Raw genomic sequence first — 15985 nt, 5'->3', positions numbered from 1 at the left:
AATATTGAATTTTCTATTTAACCTGTTGGTGTTTCTGCAGATCTGTTTATCATTGCAGGACTACGCAGTGTGCACAGTTTTCAAGAGACGAACTAACACAGGATTTTGTGTGGTCTGTTAACGCTGGATTTTATGTTTTTGCTCGAAAACATCGCATTTCTTCGAAGTCGATGGGCTCTGCTGTGTGGGATTTTGATGCTCTCCTGTAAGATTTTGTGGACACATGAAGTTCGTGCTACTTCAGAGATTTTGTTTTTAGGCCCAATGGGGTAGGTGATGTGACAGTTTCATTGCCAAGTACCGAAAAAAATCATTAGAATTATACGAAACGTCAAAGAAGCGTCCCGGCACTCGCCTTAAGAGATTTAGGGGAAACATTGAAAACTTAATCCTGTATAGCTGAATAGGGCTTTGAACCGCAGTCGTTCAGAATACGAGTGAAATTAAGCGAAACAACGCATTAAAATTATTACGTCTGTACTGCAATAGTGTTTGATCGCAAAGAATGGCAGTATAAGGGGCAAAGAAGGCTAAAGGGTTTAATCTAACATGTCTTCACAGACATCAGGTATACGGCCTCCAGACTACCAGGTCACAAGTTGTCAAACAGTGAACATGTTGCTGTTGTTGTACTGCAGTAGAAATGCCGGAACATCCAATCCGTATTTTCGAATCTCCTGTGTGAGATACGAAAAAGTATACTATTGATATAAGGAGTCCAAACAGGTATATTTAAATCTAGCATCAACCGCATTATTTGAGATGTAGATTCTCAGATAGCGACAATAAAGATAATTTTGCACAAGCTTTTCGACAGATACGAAAGCTTTTCTAAAGTGGGGTTCAGATGTTTCCCTGATGAATAATTTATTTTTAACTAAGGTATAGACCACAGGGAAGTAAACTACATTTAAAATATGAATAAAGGACATGAAGAAACAATAACATTATGCTTCAGAGAAAAGTTTGTTTAGATGCAGTTCAATACTGTGATCTCGCAAGTACGTTTCATTCTACATGTGGTAAACAGTCTATATTAGGGCTGACAGATCATGTGTGTGCATAAACTGATGACGGAAAAGTTCATGCATTGATGTAGAGGAAAGGACGCACCAACATGATGCTAATGTTTATCTGCAAAGATACACGGGTTCAGAATGTAATCCTTGCAGTACTACCCTGAAGCAGAAGGTAGAGAACAGAAATGAGTGTATGTCAAAAACGTAACTGAGAGCGAGTTCGGCCGCCGTTGGGATGGTAATGATGTTAGTGGAAATACTGTAAGAAGTGAAATGAAATTGCTGTGTCTACAGGGATTCCATGCAGATCCGTATGGGGGGACTACTTTACCTCCAGAATATTTTACCCAAGAGGATGGTATCATCTTTAAAACATACAACAGAGCTGCAGGTCCTCGCTAAACAGAACGACTGTCATTATTTTCAGCCATAATGGCTATGTTTGTGCACCGTGACTGTGTGGGATAATTATTTATTTCAAGTTTCTGCTACCAGACACTTATTATTTTATGCTTAATCTAACATAATGCAACGTGTTTCGAACATGTTCTGTTCATCTTCAGGCGTTTATACATACGTACATATAGAGAAATGTTACTTAAAAATAAACAGTCTTAAACTAAATTAATCTAGAACTCTCTGCCCATTATTTTTTACTGTAGCTGCTGGTGTGGCATTTGGGGGAAAGGAGGGGGGCAGTGTATGGCTAGAAATCGAAATCAGTGATGTCTTCTGCTGGTTTTCTTCCTTGTGGTTGACTATGTATATCACTGCCTGTATAGGATGCAGATAGATTTGCATCAGTTTTGTGTTACGAAAATAGTGTGAAAAGCTTTTATATGACAGTTGATCACTTACAATTTCATCATCTTGCTGCTTCATTTGCATCGCTGGTGTAATGGCGGAGCTGTTGATTGATATTACACTATTGCACATTATATTTTTTGTTACTGACTGCCAATTTTTATATTATGCTTCAAACCCTTATTTAGTAGTGTCATTTCTGGCTGACTGAATTCATTGTTAGTTTAATTTACAGCTCTTGGCATCAATGACAAAAAATATAATGTGCAATAATGTAATGTCAATCAACAGCTCCGCCATTCTACCAGTGATGCAAGTGAAGCAGCAAGATGATGAAATTGTAAGTGAACAACTGTCATATAAAAGCCTTTCACACTATTTTCGTAACACATAACTGATGCAAATCTATCTGCATCCTATATAGGCAGTGATATACACTCCTGGAAATGGAAAAAGGAACACATTGACACCGGTGTGTCAGACCCACCATACTTGCTCCGGACACTGCGAGAGGGCTGTACAAGCAATGATCACACGCACGGCACAGCGGACACGCCAGGAACCGCGGAGTTGGCCGTCGAATGGCGCTAGCTGCGCAGCATTTGTGCACCGCCGCCGTCAGTGTCAGCCAGTTTGCCGTGGCATACGGAGCTCCATCGCAGTCTTTAACACTGGTAGCATGCCGCGACAGCGTGGACGTGAACCGTATGTGCAGTTGGCGGACTTTGAGCGAGGGCGTATAGTGGGCATGCGGGAGGCCGGGTGGACGTACCGCCGAATTGCTCAACACGTGGGGCGTGAGGTCTCCACAGTACATCGATGTTGTCGCCAGTGGTCGGCGGAAGGTGCACGTGCCCGTCGACCTGGGACCGGACCGCAGCGACGCACGGATGCACGCCAAGACCGTAGGATCCTACGCAGTGCCGTAGGGGACCGCACCGCCACTTCCCAGCAATTTAGGGACACTGTTGCTCCCGGGGTATCGGCGAGGACCATTCGCAACCGTGTCCATGAAGCTGGGCTACGGTCCCGCACACCGTTAGGCCGTCTTCCGCTCACGCCCCAACATCGTGCAGCCCGCCTCCAGTGGTGTCGCGACAGGCGCGAATGGAGGGTCGAATGGAGACGTGTCGTCTTCAGCGATGAGAGTCGCTTCTGCCTTGGTGCCAATGATGGTCGTATGCGTGTTTGGCGCCGTGCAGGTGAGCGCCACAATCAGGACTCCATACGACCGAGGCACACAGGGCCAACACCCGGCATCATGGTGTGGGGAGCGATCTCCTACACTGGCCGTACACCACTGGTGATCGTCGAGGGGACACTGAATAGTGCACGGTACATCCAAACCGTCATCGAACCCATCGTTCTACCATTCCTAGACCGGCAAGGGAACTTGCTGTTCCAACAGGACAATGCACGTCCGCATGTATCCCGTGCCACCCAACGTGCTCTACAAGGTGTAAGTCAACTACCCTGGCTAGCAAGATCTCCGGATCTGTCCCCCATTGAGCATGTTTGGGACTGGATGAAGCGTCGTCTCACGCGGTCTGCACGTCCAGCACGAACGCTGGTCCAACTGAGGCGCCAGGTGGGAATGGCATGGCAAGCCGTTCCACAGGACTACATCCAGCATCTCTACGATCGTCTCCATGGGAGAATAGCAGCCTGCATTGCTGCGAAAGGTGGATATACACTGTACTAGTGCCGACATTGTGCATGCTCTGTTGCCTGTGTCTATGTGCCTGTGGTTCTGTCAGTGTGATCATGTGATGTATCTGACCCCAGGAATGTGTCAATAAAGTTTCCCCTTCCTGGGACAATGAATTCACGGTGTTCTTATTTCAATTTCCAGGAGTGTACATAATCAACCACAAGGAAGAAAACCAGCAAAATACATCACTGATTTCGATTTATAGCCATACACTGCCCCCCTCCTTCACCTCAGATGCCACACCAGCAGCTACAGTAAAAAGCAATGGACAAAGAGTTCTAGATTAATCTAGTTTAAGACTGTTTATTTTTAAGTAACATTTCTCTATATGTATGTATGTACGTATAAACGCATGTAGATGAACAGAACATGTTCGAAACGCGTTGTATTATGTTAGATTAAACATAAAATAAAGAGGGCATCTGTGCTAGGGTCTGTTTCTGTTTATAGGCGATAAATTAACAAACCTATTAAGAAAAAGTTTATCATTTAATTTCTTCTGTCAAATGGGAAACAAACTTCAAGATCTGAAGAGAAGCTGTGAAGAACTACCTCTAAACTGGAGAACGAACTGAAGTAGTAAAATGTAACATTGGTATCCAAGAAATCCGTGGATATGTTCATTTACATGTTTCAATTCACAGGGAATCGAAAAATTTGCCAATGAACTATTTAATAACAGTACGTATATCGCACGTCGAGGCTTCCACGACCATCACATTCAACATTTGCGGTTCTCCAGACCTTCTTTCACAATGAGCACAATCGCAACAGATGAAATACGCTACCTGGTCAAAAGTATCCACCTGTTAGTGGATTTTAATATGTGTCCACTCTTCGCCTTTATGACGACTTGAACTGTGCTGGAAATAGTTTCAGTAAGGTGTCTGAATGTCTATGGAGGAATAGCAGCTGAGTCCTCAAGATCCGAAACCAGAGACGGTAGTGATGTTGGACGTTGGTTCTGCAGCGAAGTTGACATGTTAACTCATCCTAAACGTTTTCCATTGGGTTCAGCTCGGGACTCAGGACAGGCCAATCCATTTCAGGAATGTGGTTGTCCACAAACCATTGCCTCACATATGCTGCTTTATGAACGGGTGCATTATTATGTTGGTACAATCAATCTTCTTCTACTGTACACAGCTCACAACGGTGTAAAATGGGTTAATATCCTTCTGCAGTTAGCATTTTCTTAAGAGCAATAAAGGGGTCACATCCTAACCACGAAAAATACCCCCATACGATAACACCAGGTCCTTACTTCACTGTTGCCACTACACAAGATGGGCAGCAAGGTATCCCAGGCATTCGCCTAATCCATTCGCTTCCATCGGACTGTCACAGGGTATAGCGTGATTCATCACTCCAAATCACTTGCTTCCAGTCGTCCACTGTCCAGTGGCGTCGCTTTTTACACCATCACAACTGTCGCTTAATATTAACTACAAAAATTTGTGACTCATTAGGAGGTGCTCGGCCAATGTAATCCACTCCTTGAATAGATATGAGGTAATTTCCAAGAGTGATTACCTATTGATGTCGCGGGGTCCAAACGATACACATCGAACGTGCGACTGTAAATCGATCATGCGACTCTGGTGGCGGTCATTATGATCAATTATTTGTGATCGTCACTTTTATCTGTTTTCATCGTTCCCTTAGTGGCTCTAAGTTACATACCTCCGCGAATTAATGGCAAAAAGGGAATTGTTCTCGTAGCGTACACATCACATGGCCTTTCACATGACGACAACACCTACGACGAGCAAGGTAAGTCATCTCCTTTATAATTACAAGTATTTTTGTAACGGACTTCTTTTGTCATTGCTGCTGTGACCACCGTAAACATACCCATAACGCCCGCCACCAGAGTTGCGTGATCGATTTACGATCGCAGTTCGATACGTATCGTTTGGACCCCGCGACTTCGATAGGCAATCATTCTTGGAAATTACCAGATCTGACGTGAAGTTCTCCGCTGGTCTGTTACTATTGTTTCAGGCACTCCAAACTTCAGTATCCATTCAGAGGCGCTTGTGTCACTGTTGTTGACTGCTGGTTTGGCATCGCTCCCATTTCTACGTATATTGAAAAATGATCTATGATTGTCAGTACGTACTTATTCCCTGCAGGTGTTTAATTGATTGGATCTAAAACATCAGTCCCTAGAAAGTCAAATGGTGCTAATGCTTCAGGTAACCTCTACAGTGGTACTCTTGTTCGATACAAATCCGCACTCTGCGCGCACTGTATGCAATTCCACACAAACTGTTTTACGATCGCCTGCTTATTCCTACACCTATATCTTTCTGTTACTCTCCTGTTGGTAGCTCTGCAACTTCCGTGACCCGCTAGTATGTGATCATGAGCTTCTTGTAGCATTCTATTCCATAGCTTCGCTGGTACCTCTACCCACCTTCCTAACTTGGTTACTCTGCGTAGCAACCGATCCTGTATACAAAATTGTGACTACTTAAAATAATGTTTACATTCATCATCCGCTCTATGTGTATTTGCCATTGCTTTTGCTCATTGCCCCCCAGTGTGTAATACTGCTACTTTTCTATTTAAGGCATCTGCATTCCCGTGCTTCTTCCCAGTTTTATGTGTGACTTCGAAATCAAACTCACTTAGTCTTACTGCCCATCGCGTCAACGTACTAGATCGATTCTTTAACCCCAACAACCATTTTAATGCCGCATCATCTGTTATTAATCTAAACTTTTTACCGTACAGGTAACATTTGAAATATGTGATTCCATAAATAAAGCTTGAAATCTCTTTCTCCATTTTGGAATAATTTCTTCTGCAGAATTTAGTTGTCTTGATACGTAAGGTAGCGGATGTTTTACGCCTTCTTCCTCTTGTGTCAACACACAGCCAAGTGCATGGTTTGATGCATCACATGATAAAACAAATTCAGTACTAAAATCCGGAAATATCAATATCGGACTCGATGTTAAAACTTCTTTTAGCTCCTCAAAAGCACGCCGGCACTCTTCTGACCATACACATTTAGTACCCTTTTTGAACTACTGTGTCAACGGTCTAACAGTGTCTGCAAATCCTTTTGCGAACCGGCGGTAATAGTTTGCGACTCCTAGGAATGGTTGCAATACCTTTACAGATTCTGGTACAGGAAATTCACGTAAAGCTCTACTTAATCTTGTGTCTGTCTTAACATCATTTTTACTTCTGATATGAAATAGGTATGCTCCATCACAAAATTAGATTTTTCTGTACGCACTGGTAACTTCGCTGCTTTTAACCTTAGAAATATTTCCCTTAATCACTACATATGCTATTCCACATCACTCCCATAGACGATTATGTAACAGAGATACACTAAACATTACCGTGGTTTTAAACTTCTCAGTACTCTGTCGAACAATCTCTGAAATGTTGCATGCGCATTATTTAATCCGAATGGCATTTTTCTGAATTGGTAGTGTCCCAGGGTGCCGAAAACGTTGTTTTGTGTCGATCCCGCTCACAACTTCTACCTGGTGACTACCACTCTTCAAATCCATTGCTGGAAAATATTTGCATTGCCCTAAACGAGCCAAGGTTTCTGTGACGTTTGGCAAAGGGTAGGTGTCCGTTATGGTTTTGGCATTTAGGTGTCTGTAATCAAAGCAAATCCGATAATGTCGTGTTTCATCCCTTGATTTTTTTTAGCATGACGACTATTTCTGCCCCCATGCATTATTACTTTCTTCAATTACTCCATTTTTTAGCTGTTGATCGAAAAATTCCTCCAAAATTGAGTGCAAGTACCTAGGTATTTTGTATCGTTTGCAGTAGACTGGTGATTCATTTCCCGCTGGTATGCGATGCTTTGTAATATGCGTAGCTCGTAATGGCCTTTTTGGAAAGAATAAATCTTTAAATTCCAAAAGTAATTTTTCCAACCGTTTCCTACTGCTTCCCTCTAGGTGCTTCACTTTGCGTTGTAATGCAGTTTCAATGGCGTCCAGCAAATGTCCGTGGCTGAAACCTCTCGTGTCCTACTCTTCTTCCTCCAGGATATTCATATTAGCGACTAACAACACCTTTGCGCTAAAATTATCTATAAAACTAGGTATCTTCTTTTCACTCTTTATTTCTTCTATGCATACAATACCTCTTGTAAGTAAACAATCCAGATGATCTAATGCTTCATTCTCTTCTAACAGTTCCTACGCACACAAAATTCCTACCAGCAAGCTAGACTCAACACTGATCCAAAGCGAATCGTGCAAATCAAGTCTTAGTATTTGACCATTCGTGGTTTAATCGGTTCGTCTTTCACAACAGACTCCTAGACTCCTCTCACGACATTGCTACACTGGCAATGGCTTCACCTAACTGCAACATTTTTCAATCACGTTCCACCGTGTGTTGCCGAAGATCGATTGTGGCAAGATGCTGATATAAGAAATTCAATTCCAGAACCATATAGCCCCTCAATCACATGTGGCACATTCTGTGCACATTGTTTAAGTTGAACCATATCCAGGCAAAAGTCCACGTCCATCGACCCCAACGGTGTGACGTCTTTATCCGCCACTATACGCAATCTGTACCATGGTAGGTCCCATTGCTTACGTTTCACCAGATCATATTGTCGACCGACACATGCGACCCTGTGTCCAATAGTATCTTACAAACCTTTCTTCCTACTATTGCTCCTATTGCACAATCCAAATCTGCATAAGATTTCGTAGCATCCAACCTTACTGCGGATGACCATAGGTGAACCTGAGGTTCCCATTGCCGTTTAACACCATTCTTCCCCGGTTCTCTGCCTCCAAAATTATTATTTCCTCTAACTTTTTTGACATGACCCTGGGGCTGGCGACAATGCCTTCTTACATGTCCTGTTCTTCCACACCTGAAAACATTTTGTACTGGCAGCAAACACTCTCCATTTACCCTGCATTCTAATCTAGAAATCTATCTCCTCAATCTTTATAGCTAACCGTATTGCGTGTCAGATCCCCTGTCCGTACACGTCTTGACACTTCCGCATGCAATCCTCTTAAAAAAGCATTGAGCGCCATCTGCTCATCTTCTTGCAAAATAATTTCATTGACTTTAGCCTCATGTCCTAATTCATAGGTACATCCATTAATTTTCGGCGCTACAGTCTGGAACCGCGCGACCGCTACGGTCGCAGGTTCGAATTCTGCCTCGGACATGGATGTGTGTGATGTCCTTAGGTTAGTTAGGTTTAAGTAGATCTAAGTTCTAGGGGACTGATGACCTCAGAAGTTAAGTCCCATAGTGCTCAGAGCCATTTGAGCCATTAATTTTCCTTATTCTATACGTAAATTGTTCCACAGTTTCCGTATTTCTCTCATTGTTCCCCACATGGTGGCAAGTGAGGAAAGTCTTCAATCCTTCTGCTAGCGTATTTCAGCGTTGGCTGTTGCTATACCATGCCCAGCTGGCTCTGCTTCGCAACACCTGTTGGACATGTTTTGTTTTGAAATGCATAACACTCTTGCCTGCCTGCGGCTGGCTCTGTTACAACTCACTTCCTCTCTGGTGTACTTTTTGACCGAATATGGTCGATACGCTTTAGCTGAGATGCATAGGCTACACTCCGTATCTGTTGTTAAGGTGTACTCACATCTGTCTTATCCTCAGACGTCCACACCCATCCACAGCCCAGCATGCACTCTCAAATAAGAATGTCCAACCTAAGTGAAGCACATTGGTGGGTGCAGCGGCGTCAGTGGTTCCAAGCGACATCAGAAACGCTAGTTACCACAAATGTAGCTCCAGTCACCGTATTGCCACAGCTGCGTGGAGGAATAGCCTGATGCCTTCCGATGATTGGTACGCTACTTACGGTTAGTCTTTTCCCTTTTACTTTTCTTTTTGGCAGTACCTCTGCATACCCATACAGCCCCATCTACCTTTCATTAAGAACAACGATATGATCACGCGAAAGGAAGTTATAAACGTCGGCCGCTGTGACCGAGCAGTTCTAAGCGCTTTAGTTCCGAACCACGCGACTGCTACGGTCGCAGGTTCGAATGCTGCCTCGGGCATGGATGCGTGTGATGTCCTTAGGTTAGTTAGGTTTAAGTAGATCTAAGTTCTAGGGGACTGGTGACCTCAGATGTTAAGTCACATAGTGCTCAACGCCATTTTGAACCAAAGTTATAAACGAAACAACTGGAATTGAACTGAATGGCTATAATGAGGCAGCTCTGACAAGATATCTCAAAATCAGCTTCTTTGCCTGACTGTCAGCTCTGAGAATACATATATTGAGGAGTTTTACACGAAATGCGAAAACAGCGTTAGCAAGAACTGATTGTAGCAGTTGTTTCTATTGTGGGGTGTATTATATACAGCTTCACATGAGTCTTAGTCTGAGAAATGGACGACAGGGGATAAATGGATTTACTTTGCGAACAAACAATTCAATTAACTTTTTTGGAAAGCATTGTTAGTAGTGAAGGTATCACAATACGACAACAGTACAACGACGTGTAGGACGACGATGTTATAAGGAGAGATATAACGCATGTACAACATGCAGATGACACAAACGTAAGGGCTGTGATGTTTGTGAGTGTAAAACAACGTTAGCGTTTGAAGCAAACTTGCTTCACCTTTATGTAGGATGATGAAACTGAAAAAGCTTAAACAATAAGGATCATAGCAGCTGCACAGTACGAAGATAAAAACACTGTTTCTAATAAAGTAAAACGTGTGTGGTCACATTAACTAGAAAATATGTTTTTGAACGTGACGTGTGTGAACAGCGATGCAAATGTAAGCGCATGTAAACAGCAAGGAAAACACAATAATACTCTGTTTCTGATCGATGTGGTGAAATTACGTAATTGTGGTTTAGTTTTCATATGAGAGGAGTGTTGAATGGTTTTTCAAATATTTGGTTAGATTCGAACCAGCGATCTAAGGACATTATTTTGTACAGTTCGACTGTCTATCGTTCTAACAACTGAAATACTGCACAGTTAACGTACAGCTGCGTAAGACGACAATTTTTACGAGCAGTTTAATTTCGTTGAATGACGCTGTCCTTCGTTGTAACATTGGGAGAGCATATATCGGAGGTAAATTAATGCTAACTTCACTGTGCAACACATTTTTAATTAAGTCAGTGAACTTGTGCGTCGACGTGGTGGCAATTTGCCGGTACAGTGCAACCACATTTTACGCATCTTCTCATTCTCTGGAACACTCATAAATAACTTTTCAGGAGTTTTTATGGATGTAATTGTACAGTATGGTGCTACACACCATTTGTAACCTATTTTCCGAAACGTAAATTCCAAAACAAGACATCACTCTGAATTAGCGTTTTGACGGTAGGAGAGCGAGCTAGACAGTGACGTTACAGGTATCACATGATTCGAACGGAGCGTTGTAGCGGGCTTTCTAATTATCTGAATTTTATTTCCGTTTTCATAGAAGAATACTGAAATTCAAGTGGATGGAAAGCATGTTAGGAGCATAAATGACATAATTAATGATTTAAGACAATTTCCAGCACACAGTCAAATAACCTATTCTAAACACTACATTTTTATGGTGAGTTCAGTTTTTTAGTTAATACAGTATTGGCCACATCTTTGTATCTGATGAGTATAATGGTAATGTATCAGCTATGGGAAGGTCGGCTGTTCGAATTGAGGCGAAACTTCACTTTCTTAATTATTCTCCTTGTTAAATAATATTTTCTAAAGAATTATAAAGTGGTTGTTAGAAAACAGACTCTCCCTAAATGTAGAAAAAAAGCACTATATTCAGTTCTGTACAATAAACAGAGTCATACCAACAGTTGATGTAGCACATGAGCAAGAGTCAGTAAGTAGGGCACAATGCTCAAAATTTTTGGGTGTACATATCGATGAAAACCTGAACTGGAAAAAGCATGTTAGTGAGCGTTCAGACAGTTAAGTTCAGTTACCTTTGCTCTTCGTATAACATTGCTAAACGTGTAAAGAAACGAATCGGCTTCCTGAAATATTTTGCGCGTTTCCACCCAGTAATGTATTATGGAACAATTTTCTGGGGTAACTCATCGCTTAGAAAGAAAGTACTGATTGCACAAAAGCGAGCAGTAACAATAACATGCGGTGTTCATCCAAAGACGTCATGTAGGTGTTTCTTCAAGGAGCTGGATATTTTTACTGCGACATCACAATACATATTCGCCTATTACGTTCGTCATAAGTAATCCATCACAATCTGAGAAGAACAATGATATCCATAATTACAATACTAGAGGGAAAAATTACCTTTATTACCTATCATTAAAGCTCAGAGATGAGTTCAACAGGGGACAACAAAAATGCGACATTTTGTAATGATGTGGAACGTGTCACTTTAACATAAGTTTTCTTTACACAAAATAATTAATTAATTTTTTTACAGTTACTACTTCATATCTAAGAATTAATCTATTGATCTATAGATCAATTGATCTATGGTACATGTAACTAACTAACCAACGTTGGACACACAAACTGCAGCACAACTGAAGCAAATTCCTTACATTACGCTAGAACTACATTGGAAAGAGGTCAAGAATGTTAGATGTATGCTTCTTGCTCAAAATATGATTTTTATATCCCTTTTCATGTGTTTCTCACTCAAGATGACTACTGTGGGGTAATGAAAAGGGAATATAATAAACAGAGGATCGCAAAGAAATCATAATGTGTAAATAAACAATTCAACGGAAAGCTGTTGATATGTTATTACCTGTCCATGCTGATTGTGTACTCGAAAGTTTGAGATCGCTTCCTTCCTTCATCACACTTGCAATAAATATCGCAGAGAAACCCAGTGACACTCCACATACAACGTGGAAGCCTGTAACAGCAGCGGTGGCCAGAATCTGCAACATTTGAGGAATTATCTTTCTAACTGCTCGATACTTGACACTTGTCTCGAAAGTGGCACATCTGCCAGCAACGACAGTTTACAATAATTTACTACTGTTCATCTTGTAGTGTATATAAGACGAAGGCATAAACAGACACTGTGTGGAGCACTGGATAGTTAATGACAGACTTAAATAATTTAAGTAAATTACAAGGGGTGTTTAAAGAGAAGCAAACATTTTCCATTAGCTTAGTTAGTTCTTTCTGATAGCTTTGTCTTGAGGGACCGTGGATTTACAGCCTTCGCACCTTCCAAGCTTTAGCCGTTACAGTCAGTGCAGGAACGAAGCTGTCGCTGTTCGCAAACCACTAAAAAAAACCTGAAATTGTAAACCTGCAGAAGGCCATGGGTGTTGGAGTCACAGAGGCACGATGAAGTCACTAAAAGTTTTCTCAGAATACTGCATTGTTCTGCCAGAATCTACTGGTTTGACTGGTTTGGTCTCTCATAGATTTCAGTGCGACCGACTAGTAACAGTGCGACTCCGACATGCCCTATGTTGTCTCTGACCGTAAGACGTGTCACATTGTCTATGGTATACTTAAACTGATAGGAAATTCTTCTAATTTTGTGTTAGCTGTAGTGTTATTTGTCAAGAACAATTTGCTAAAGCAATTTACACGATGATGGACTTATTTTTACTATCCAGCTTTGGAAGGCAGTACACACTAGTTACATTATTAATTACAAATTATGCACTTAAGTGCAACAAACTGCAATCAAATAAACTAATGCACTTTTGACACTTGCACTCAATAAAACTGAAGGATTTGGTGGACCAGCTGGGTAAATACAATTATGATACATCATAACGCCTTCTATTTCCACATGAATTATTCATTTTGGACGATGGATAAACTGATGGTAGCTAGCTATTACAAAATGGCTTACTCCTAAGTATTTCAACTAACATCCTTCCACAAGAAACATGATTCAGAAATAATAATATTCCCCTTTTATTAATAATAATGTTAGACCGCTTTGCTGGGTGCTACTTATAATGTATATTACACTGCGTGGCGGACTGTTCCTGCACAATATTACCGGGCGATGACTGGTGTGTTATTATTGTTGTGGGCAGCCGTGGAACGGCATTCACACTACATGCATTTGACGGCAGATGGCAGCATTGTCTTACAGATTACAGCCAGGCTGGACTGGACCAAGCTTGTGACATCAGTGACTGACTGATCATCACTGCCCATGCTCGCCACCAAGGTCTTGAATGATCTGCCAGCAAAATTTGAAGGATCTTACTTGAGGCATAATCACAAAGTATCTCACAGTAGGAATGTATCCAAATATGTATCCTCTAGCGTTCTACAAAAGGTCACTTAGCGTGTGTTCTTTCTTTTGATTGATCTGAATCTTATTAGATGGATAATTTATCAACAACTGTCGTTGCGCTGAAGGAACGTCCTCTCTTTTTCCTTGCTGTAAAACACGCAATTACTAAAAAATGTTCTGTCTAAAAACATTTCAGGATAACATGCAGTTTTATGTAAACTGAAGGTGGAAGGGAGGAAAAGGAAAGGAAAGGGAAGGAACTATTTATGTTAGCTGCGTCGGGATTGTATGCAGAATCAGCGGCGTCGAGTGAAAATGTGTGCTGGACTGGGATTCAAACCCAGGACCCCCTGCTTAGTAGCCAATTCCGTTAAGCATTGTGCCATCCGAAAACAGCATTCATCGCAACTACGCGGACTATTTGGGAACGCCTCCCGGCCGACCCACATTCCCACCTTGCGCCTAGCACCACCTATCCACAGTTTGCGCCATGTCTTCCATGCTCGTTACTTTGAGATTCCCACAGGCGGGCGAACGAAACTGTCCATCGGCAGTGACGGTGGTGGATTCATTGTCGATCGAGGCGAATCACTTATACACTGAAGAATCAAAGAAACTGGTACACCTGACTAATTTCGTGTAGGGCCCCCGTGAGCACGCAGAAGTGCCGCATAATAGCGTGGCATGGACTCGACTAATGTATGAAGTAGTGCTGGAGGGAACTGACACCATGAATCTTTCCAGGGCTGTCCATAAATCCGTAGGAGTACGAGGGGGTGGAGATCTCTTCTTGACAACACGCTGCAAGGCATCCCAGATATGCTCAATAATGTTCATGTCTGGGGAGTTTGGTGGCCAGCGGAAGTGTTTAAACTCAAAAGAGTGTTCATGGAGCCACTCTGTAGCACTTCTGGACGTGTGGGGTTTCGCATTGTCCTACTGGAATTGCCCAAGTCCGCTGGAACACACAATGGACATGAACGGATGCAGGTGATCAAACAGGATGCTTACGTACGTGTCACCTGTCAGAGTCGTGTCTAGACGTATCAGGGGCCCCATATCACTCCAACTGCACACGCCCCACACCATTACAGAGCCCCCACCAGCTTGAACAGTCCCCTGCTGACATACAGGGTCCATGGATTCATGAGGTTGTCTCCACACCCGTACACATCCATCCGCTCGATAGAATTTGAAACGAGACTCGTCCGACCAGGCAACATGTTTCCAGTCATCAACAGTTCTATGACGGCGTTGACGGGCCCAAGAGAGGTGTAAAGCTTTGTGTCGTGCAGTCATCAAGGGTACACGAGTGGGCCTTCGGGTCGGAAAGCCCATATCGATGATGTTTTGTTGAATGGTTCGCACGCTAACACTTGTTGATGGCCCAGCACTGAAATCTGCAACAATTTGCGCAAGGGTTGCACTTCTGTCACGTTGAACGATTCTCTTCAGTCGTCGTTGGTCCTGTTCTTGCAGGATCTATTTCCGGCCGCAGCGATGTCGCAGATTTGGTTTTTTACCGGATTCCTGATATTCACGGTTCACTCGTGAAATGGTCGTACGGGAAAATCCCCACTTCATCGCTACCTCAGAGATGCTGTGCACCATCGCTCGTGCGCCGACTATAACACCACGTTCAAACTCACTTAAATCTTGATAACGTGCCATTGTAGCAGCAGTAACCGATCTAACAACTGCGCTAGACATTTCTTGTCTTATATAGGCGATGGCGACCGCAGTGCCGTATTCGGCTTGTTTACATATCTCTGTATTTGAATGCGGATGCCGATACCAGTTTCTTTGGGGCTCCAATGTATGAATGCGTCGTGTCTGTTCTTTCGGACATGTGTGGGTGGTGGCGCTAGGTAGGACTGTGGGTCGTCCTGGAGGTGTGGTGAGATAGTTGGCGAATTGCGATAATCACTCTGTCTGGATGGCGCAGTGGTTAACCCCGCTGCCAAGTAAGCAGAAATTCTTGCTTTGAATCCCGGTCCTGCACACATTTTCACTCGTCATCGCTGATTCTGCATAAAGCCATGATGCAGCTGACGTCAATAGTTCCTTCCCCTCTCCTTTCCTTCCTCCCTCTTTCACCTTCAGTTTACGTTATTTTTATCACAGCTACGGATTCCGCATGGTGTCTGTTCTTTCGGACATGTCAGAAAGAAAGGATACCAAGCATTCATATAATGGTTTGCTGATACCATTCCGAAGATCAGCAGACTGGATGTCCTGTTTATGGCCC

General features: G+C 42.7%; 1 protein-coding gene across 1 annotated transcript in view; it reads right to left on the bottom strand.

Moving 5' to 3' along the window:
- Positions 1–15985, bottom strand: part of LOC124721795 (facilitated trehalose transporter Tret1-like) — a 198277-nt gene that overhangs the window by 60222 nt on the left and 122070 nt on the right. The window contains exon 3 of the mRNA XM_047246917.1: positions 12268–12403. Coding sequence (XP_047102873.1) covers positions 12268–12403 — 136 coding nt within the window. The remainder of the gene's footprint in view (positions 1–12267; positions 12404–15985) is intronic.

Source organism: Schistocerca piceifrons, chromosome X (genome assembly GCF_021461385.2).
Source record: "Schistocerca piceifrons isolate TAMUIC-IGC-003096 chromosome X, iqSchPice1.1, whole genome shotgun sequence".
NCBI lineage: Eukaryota > Metazoa > Arthropoda > Insecta > Orthoptera > Acrididae > Schistocerca > Schistocerca piceifrons.
This window is presented reverse-complemented; position numbering and strand designations above follow the sequence as displayed.